General features: G+C 34.6%; 1 protein-coding gene across 1 annotated transcript in view; it reads left to right on the top strand.

Moving 5' to 3' along the window:
- Window positions 1-3,206, top strand: part of LOC107002712 (vicianin hydrolase-like) — a 7,463-nt gene extending 4,257 nt beyond the window's left edge. Inside the window, exons 5-13 of the mRNA XM_015200857.2 lie at window positions 139-216; window positions 311-398; window positions 480-732; window positions 1,540-1,655; window positions 1,940-2,157; window positions 2,369-2,400; window positions 2,490-2,592; window positions 2,668-2,776; window positions 2,854-3,206. Coding sequence (XP_015056343.1) covers window positions 139-216; window positions 311-398; window positions 480-732; window positions 1,540-1,655; window positions 1,940-2,157; window positions 2,369-2,400; window positions 2,490-2,592; window positions 2,668-2,776; window positions 2,854-3,031 — 1,175 coding nt within the window. The 3' untranslated portion in view covers window positions 3,032-3,206. The remainder of the gene's footprint in view (window positions 1-138; window positions 217-310; window positions 399-479; window positions 733-1,539; window positions 1,656-1,939; window positions 2,158-2,368; window positions 2,401-2,489; window positions 2,593-2,667; window positions 2,777-2,853) is intronic.
- The last annotated feature ends 5,982 nt before the right edge of the window (window positions 3,207-9,188 follow it).

Here is a 9,188-nt window from a genome sequence, read left to right on the forward strand (position 1 = left end):
TATATATATATATATATATATTCAGTTTCCCTTATCTTCAACCCTTGTTACTTATGGATGTGAAATATATCTACAAGGAAAAACAATGTATATTTGATCTCTGCTGAAAGCTTTGTTTCGTTGTTGTGCTTATTTAAGATGGGAAGTTAAGCAAAGGAGTGAATCCAGAAGGCATCAAATTCTATAATAATGTCTTCAACGAGCTAATCGCTAATGGTAATAATTAATATAATTACATCAAATTTCCTCTTCTTATTAATTAATTACTTATAATACTATCCACTTAATTAATAAACTTTTCCTTAATTAGGTATAACTCCTTTTGTGACTCTATTCCATTGGGACACACCACAAGCCCTTGAAGATGAATATAAAGGGTTTCTCAGCTCAAAAATAGCGTAAGTAAACATTTAATTAGACAATAAAATAATTGGAGTTAGCACCCATCATAAAATAATTGGAGTTGCTAATTAATTCAGGAAAGACTATGCTGACTTTGTGGACATTTGCTTCAAAGAATTTGGGGATAGAGTAATGAATTGGATAACTCTAAATGAACCACTTTCTTATAGTATGAATGGATATACAAAAGGAACCTTTGCACCAGGAAGGTGTTCTAAATATGTAGGTAATTGCACTGAGGGTAACTCTGCTACTGAGCCATACATTGTTGCTCACAACTTGCTTCTAGCACATGCAACTGCTGTTAAAATCTATAGAGAAAAATATCAGGTAATTAATTACTACATCTATCTCTTTTTCATAACACAAACTTTTATTTTCTTATATTCCCTCTCTCCAATAATAGTGACACGTGAATTAAGAAACAATAAATACAAAGTCATTTAAACGTTTAAAACTGAATATTATTTAATAATAAGTGTAAAATAGACATATCATGATAAATTTTTCATTGGTTTTATAAACTCGACAAATCTCGTTAGACATTTTAAATAATATAATAAACTAGTAAAGATGGACGGAAGAAATAATTATTATCTCTTTTAATTTTCATTTAATAAGATTATTTAATTTGTCATAGTCCGAGTGATTATTCATAAATATTTTGGTTGAATAATACTCCCTTTATTCTCATTTATTAAATATATATAATCCCACAATTTCTATTTTATTTGTCTTATTTTGATTTGAAGCATGCCATTTAATAAAGTAAAAGAAAATTATTTTTAAATTATATGATATTAAATTAAAAATGTGTAGAATGCAATTATTTAATCACGTGGGCCCTTGAACAAGTAAAAACTTATAATAAAAAATTATCAAAAAAGAAAAGAAATATTTTTTATTATTAAAATCAACTAAAAAATATAAGATAAAGAAATTGAAAGGAGTGTAAAATAAAAATTGGACAATTATAAAATAGAGTTTGGTGACTGATAAGTGCATTTAATTAAGTTGAAAGCGATGTATACTATCCATCCGTTGTATGGAAGTTTGGTTGTTGCCCATGCATCATTCAGAGATCATTGATATTTTTTTGCCAAATCCTTACTGAATATATTTAAAATATAATTGCAGAAAAGTCAGAAAGGCCAAATAGGAGTTACTCTTGTCACTCATATGTTTGTGCCCAAAATAAACACACCTCAAGGACTCAAGGCCCCACTAAGAGCTCTTGATTTTATGTTGGGATGGTAAGTGCCACATGTATGACTTTAAAACATGTTTTTTATCTATTCTTTTTATTACGTGAAAAGTATTATAAATTATAATAATTAATAATTTAAAATATTTAATAAATATATAAAAAAAATTACTATGAAAGATATAATTATTTGAATTTCAAAATTCAAAAGGTGATTAGGAAGGAAAGAGTATACAAAGTATGGAATTTTAACTCGAATGTGATTGGAAGTTAAAATGTTAATCATGTCTAGGTGATTGGTAAAGCGAAATATCTTATATTAATAAAATACAGGTTTTTGGATCCAATAACATATGGTGATTATCCGGCAAGCATGCGAGCTATGGTAGGGCGTCGGCTCCCAAAATTCACAGCTGAGGAATCAAAGCTAGTGAAAGGTTCAATGGATTTTTTAGGGGTTAATTACTATACCACATATTATGCTTCTCCATTGCTCTCTGTTAATAGAGTTAATCTCAGCTACACCACTGACAATCATGCTGATCTTTCACGTAAGACAACAAACAAACTTTATTTCATACGACGCATTTCCTTTTCCCAAAATATATCAATCACTTTAAGTTTGATCGAGAATTATGATACATATACCATATAAAATAGATTTGTTTGAATATCAAAATTTGAAATGTGTCACGTAAATTGAAACACCAGGAATATATATCTTCTTCAGTTTCAAATAATTACTTTTTTTTTTCTATTAAGCGTTAAAGGACGGAAAACCGATTGGCACACCGGTACTATTTCTTTCCTATATCTTTTCTTGTAATTCAGAATTTTCTCCTCAAATTGTGACTTATATATATATGTTAATTAATGTGTGTAGACTGCGTTGGATTGGCTTTTCATTTATCCAAAAGGAATCTATGGTCTCATGCTTCACATCAAGGAAAAATATAACAATCCTCCCATTTACATCACTGAAAATGGTACTTAACTCACTTTTGTTGGTCTTCAAAGATTAGTGTAACATAACTGCTAAACTATTTGTCATCAAATTTTAGGGATGGCAGAAGCCAATAATAGCACAATGTCACTTAAAGAATCTTTGAATGATGACATGAGGATAAAGTATTATGAGGGCCATCTATGGTTTCTATCAAAAGCTATAAAGTAAGTTTTCTACTGTAGATTCTTTTTTTTTTTGTTTTTTTTTGGAAATTAATGTAAATAAGTTGCATAATGTGCAGGGCTGGAGCAAACGTTAAAGGACATTTTGTGTGGTCGTTCTTAGATGATTATGAATGGGATGCTGGTTTCACTGTGCGGTTTGGCCTCACTTTTGTGGACTATAAGAATGGTCTTAAACGATACCATAAGAAGTCTTCTTATTGGTACAAGAAATTTCTATTGTACACTGGCCTATAAATTATGTCACTCTTTCTAACACCTCTACTTTGGAAAATTGCATTTTAATTAAGAGGTCTATGTGAATTTAAGAGCTCTACTTGCTCTCTCTGTCTGTCAAGTGTTGACAGAAAATAAATGTCCTTCAATTTTATGTCTTCAAGAGTAACATGAGAGCACCTCCCTATTAATTTTATCTACTTCCTTGCTAAATTTGTTTTCTAAGCTTCAACATTTTACTATTTATCTCTTTAATTTCAAAGTCTGTCAAAGATTACACAATAATGACAAGTGTTTTAAAAGGCTGGGGGTGAGCTAGGCGGGTCTTTTTACTTAGCATAGGGCGAGGAATAATGTCACTACCCAAACCGTCATGATTGATACTCACACTAACCCTTCAATGGGTGAACCACTACTACCATCCAATTAAGCAAAGAATATAAAAACTAAGGCATTTATTATAAGAAAATAGAATACATACTAAATCAAAGTTCTCATAAACTTCAACAATTGATCTAACCACTAACAATGCCGAAGATAAAACTTGAATCTGAAATGTATCAAAACATCTAACAATGATCCAAGTCTAAACAAGAAATACTAATGAACTACTCCACTAATCTGAAACGAATGTCTAAGTTCGGAAATGGTAGACATAGAAGAAAGAGAATCCCATGGCAGCCTGAAACATTTGGCTCACCCTTGAATTCGATGTGACGATCTTTAATCTCCTAAGAGAGTTCTGCCAATAGATGCTTGAAGATGCCTTGTACTCAACAAAAATAAGAGCAAGTGTAGAATCAGAACAAAACTACATTGTATTGGTAGTATCACGCCACTATCCCACTAGTGTAACATAAGTAAGTCAAACAACATTATAATCACATGCATAATATATCCACATCTAAAATATTATAAACATGCTCATCAACATACAAAAATCGCACATTATTAGTCCTCTCACGAAACCCAAACCCAAATAGTTAGTTTATTGGAACGTGCCATTTCGATCCCATAGTTGTGCCAGAACGTGGCAATCCAATCCAATAATTGTGCTAGAATGTGGCTACCCGATCAAAATTAGCTTGCCAGAACGTGACAATCCGATCCCCAATTCACACACCATATCACAGTCAAAAGTACATCATCAAAATTTTACATTTACATCATGATTTCATGGCAACCTTCATTCAACTATTTCATTTACAACAAGTGTGATCGATATTGCAATATTCATACATATACAAGTATCATAATGAAGCAAGAACAAACAAACATCACACAATCATAGAATCACAACATCATCTACCTCGCAACAAGCTTGAAACCCTATGAAACTTGATCTTTCCCTTTCCGGATTCGTTCCGCTTGTTCTTAGTCTACAACAATCAATAATATCTCGGAATAAATAAACAATCACCAATTACCCGAATTACTAACAGTTCTAACATACCTTAGATCCACCCATGATCCCAATTCTCCAAATTAGATTTGTGATCACCACAAATTCAAAATCAAAATCCTCCCTGATCATTATTGAACTAATCTATTACGTTCTACGGATCAAAAAAAGTAGATTTGGGGAATTAAAATCTTACCTTTAGCCTCAAAAATGGTGAAAAATAAATTAGAATCGCCTGGGGGGTCGTTCATTAGCTCTAAAAGTCAAAAAGTGCCTAATAAGGTCATTTAGGGATTTTATTAACGACTTAATTCACGCCTGTCCCGCTACAATGACAATCATCCTATTGTAGCGGCATCACCACATTGGTCTAAAGTCCCGCTATAGTGGCATTTTTTAAATAGTGAGCTCCCCAGTTTCATCTATGATTTTAAGTCCCGTCTTGTCCGCTACAACAACCACTATCCCGCTACAACGACCTCGCAACAGTGGCAAGGATCCTGCCATAGCGGCACAAAATGTAACAGAGAGCTCCTTAGAAGAATTCCAAATCTCCATTTCGTAACATACCTCTAACCAACTATGCTAATAAATTACCCCTTGTGCTAAGTTCAATTCCCAGAGATCTACTCAGTCAAATTCAATTTCGTAAAATTGTAAGGGTTCGTTAATGAGTTATCTAACACCTTATGTAACTATATTTATAATTAAGTCACCGAATTACTACAAGATTACCCTACACCTTGAAGGCTCCGATTTCCTCCAAATCTGGACAAGGTTGGAAAAATTCAAATACTACAAAAAAAGTTTTTTTGACCCTAATTTCCCCCCATTGACAGTTCTATAATGACGAAAATCGATCGTTACAACGTATAACAATTTACCCAGCACTCGTCCCCGAGTGACAAAACTAAGCAAAAGTAGGCCAAGGAATGAATTAAGTAGTACTTGATTCATTAACAATTGGGGATACTTGTCTCGCATATCCCTTTCGGTTTCCCAAGTGTCTTCTTTAAATGGATGATGCTTTTATTGAACTTTCACGAACTTAATCCCCTTGGACCTCAACTTATGCACATCACAATCAAGAATGACAATAATTTCCTCCTCATATTGAAGGTCTTTGTCTAACACAATTGAGTACCACTTAATGATATAATCTTTGGCACCATGATACCTATTCAACATAGACACATGGAATACCGGATGAACACCAGATAAATTTGGAGGTAGAGCCAACCTATATGCCACCGCCCCTACACATTCAATGACCTCAAAGGGGACTATGTATCGAGGTCTTAACTTGCCCTTCTTACTAAATCTCATCACCCCTTTCTGGGTAATACCTTCAGAAGGACATTCTTTCCAGTCTAAAATTCCATATCTCTTACCCTATGATTCACATACTTCTTTTGTCTACTCAAGGCTGCTAAGAATTTAGCTTGAATGCTCCTCACCTTATCTTAAGCATCATTTACTAAATCAATTCCCAACCTCAAACCAACCGATGGAAGATCTACATCCTCTCCCGTATAAAGCCTCAAATAGTGCCATATCAATGCTAGAGTGGTAATTCTTGTTATATGAGAACTTACATAAAGGTAAGAATTTATAACAATGCCCTCGAAAATCAATTACACTTGCTCTCAACATATCTTCCAATACTTAAATAGTTCTCTCGGATTTCCCATCCGTATATGGATGAAAAGCTGTACTACAAGTGATTTGCGTACTCAACTTATCAAGCAATTTCCTCAAAAACTTGAAGGTGAATTGGGTACCGCGATCTGAGATGATAGAAAGGGGTAATTTATGTAACCTCTGTATCTCCTTCACATAAATCTTAACCAGTTGTTCAACATTATAATCATTTATTACCGGAATAAAATAGGCTGACTTTCTCAATCTATCAACCACTACCCAAATCGAATCAAACTTCCCCAAAGTCTTGGGAAGACCAACCACGAATTCCATAGCTTTTTGTTTCCCACTTTCATTTAGGAATTGGCATTCTTTACAGTAAATCGGCAGTCTTTTGATGTTCAAACTTCTTTTACTGACAATTTTGACACTTAGCTACAAACTCTGCTATGTCTTTCTTCATGCCCGACCATCAATAAATTCTTTTAAGATCTCTATACATCTTGGTCACATCTGGATGAATAGAATATCATGAACCATGAGATCTACCAATAATTTTTGAATCAAGCCATCAACTCGAGGGACACAAACTCTTCCTTTCACAACAATTACACCATCATCATCAAGAGTGGTCTCTTGTGCCTTACCATTTACCATCTTTTCTTTGAGATCTTTTAAATTTTCATTCTCAAATTGTTTGGCCTTGATCTCCTCAATGAATGTGGCCTTAACTTCAATGCTAGCTAACAATCCGCCTCTTTCAGAGATGCCCAACTGCATGAGTTTAGACTCTAAGGTCTGAATATCTTTGGCAGAGGGTCTCTTAGTTACACTCAAGTAAGATAGGATACCAATACTTACCGCTTTTCTACTCAACGCATCTGCTACCACATTAGCCTTACCCGAATGGTATTGGATAGTCACATCATAATCCTTGAGTAAATCCATTCATCTTTGTTGCGTTAAATTGAGATCCTTTTGAGTGAAGACAGGTTGCAAACTACGATGATCAGTAAACACTTCACACTTCACACCATAAAGATAATGATGCCAAATCTTAAGAGAAAATACTATTGTTGCCAACTCCTAATCATGGGTTGGATAATTTCTCTCATGTACCTTAAATTGGAGTGACACATAGTCTATCACATTCTTATCTTGCATTAACACAACTCCCAATACAGAATGATAAGTATCATAATAAACTATAAAATCCATACCTTCCTCCATAATTCTAGGATAAGTTCGGTAGTCAAGAGGGTCTTGAGCTTTTAAATGCTCCTCATATTTTTAGTCCATTTAAATGGTATCTCCTTCTTAGTCAAATTAGTCAATTTAGTGGCAACAAAAGCAAAATACTTGCCTTCATGCTTTCTACCACATTTAGCCCAAGTAGGCTTCTCAATATAAGGACCACTGCCTTTCTCCTCCTTAGACTTGGGTGTAGACCCTTTACCTTTATTGACCCTTGGAATAGTAGAAGGACTTTGATTGGGAAACATCTTCTAGAACCTTGGCTTATCTTTAACCTCAAATCTAGCCTTGGAAGAAGTAATCTTCGGCCCTTTTCCTCTTCAATTCTCTATGAACTTGCTTAAGCTTTAGCTCCTCAATTTGCTCAGCATGAACCATGAGACGAGAGATGTCCATGCTAGGAATCAACATAGACGACCTACATTAATTTACCACAAGATCGGATACCCCCATAACATCTAGTATCTTGAACACTTAATCAATGAACCCATGTGGGTCCTCCTCCACCTTGGAGCCAAAGATGGTAGGGGGATTCATTCTTCTTAAATACATTATCCTTGATGTGGTGGTGCCAGCATAGAGGTTCATTTGGACCCTAGCATTCATAGAAACTTGAGTAGCCAACACTTGAGTCAAGCTATGAATGGCTGCTCTTATCTCAAAATTAGACATTTCCCCTTCTTTAATAGGAACTTAAGGGTTTTGAGGAGCTTGACGGGGAACTGCCTCATTTGCATTCTCCTTTTCGGACCTTTGAGTGTTGTTCCTTCTTGTATTCATTGTGTATAAGCACAAGAAAGGGCTTAGAAGATAAGGACATATAGAGTTAAGACTGAAGAGGCACAACTTCAAGAATACAAACAAGGTAAGACTTTCCTAAGCATCACATAGCCTCTCATTCGTAAGTGTGGCACACTTCACAATTATGAACAAGAATCTACTTGACGTGGTTAAGTGAGAGATCGATCCTAAGATTATTTTTCCTCACGCTCTAATACCAAGTTTGTCTTTACCGGGAGCACCCTCTAGACGCAACCGACGTCTTTGTCCTCGAGGAGGACTTGGACTAGCCCTAAGCATTCATCATAACACACCATAGGTCCAAATTTGCAGAAAATTTAGAACTTTTTTTTACATATTGAGGCATACATAAACCTCTAACATATCATGTAGAGAGTTTACTTAGACTCCTCACATATGAAGCATACATAGGCTTCTCATTTAGAAAACATAACCAATATATAACAATTTAGTATAGTAATACCGTCTCACATTAAACCATCTAAAATGAAGTAGAACATTCGGCCGTAGACTTTATACAACTACATTATTTGGCACATAGGGCTTACAACAATATCATCAACAATAAGAAGGAAATGAATGTCTTTATACTATACCAATACTACCAGGGTAAATAAAAATCCCAAGAGTGAAAGAAACCATACCATTGTGATGATCTTGCAACGAATTTTGAATGAAAACCTTGGGGAATTCGTCCTTGATTTGGAACTCTATTGTTCTTCATTGGAAGATTGAGTTATGGGAAGAGAGGAGATGTAGAGAAGTTAGAGAGATGTGGGTTTTGGGAAAAAAGTGGGTTTTTAGGTTAGTTAATGAGTTGGAACACTTTATATTGTCCATCACTAACTAATTAACCACCCTAATCCCTAATTGATTAATTATATAATAAACTAATTAATTCTCCTAACTTAAAAATTAGACAGTCAACAGTTCCTGATCTACCAGACCTCGACCTACCGTCCATAGGTCCATCGATGGTCCCGTACTGTTCACACGAGTTTGAATGAAAGAGTGGTTTTTGGGAAAATTTTAGGAATTTGTATAAGGCTGGAGCTACGACTCCATCGAAGAGCCGTTGAC

This window comes from Solanum pennellii, chromosome 10 (assembly GCF_001406875.1).
Source record: "Solanum pennellii chromosome 10, SPENNV200".
NCBI lineage: Eukaryota > Viridiplantae > Streptophyta > Magnoliopsida > Solanales > Solanaceae > Solanum > Solanum pennellii.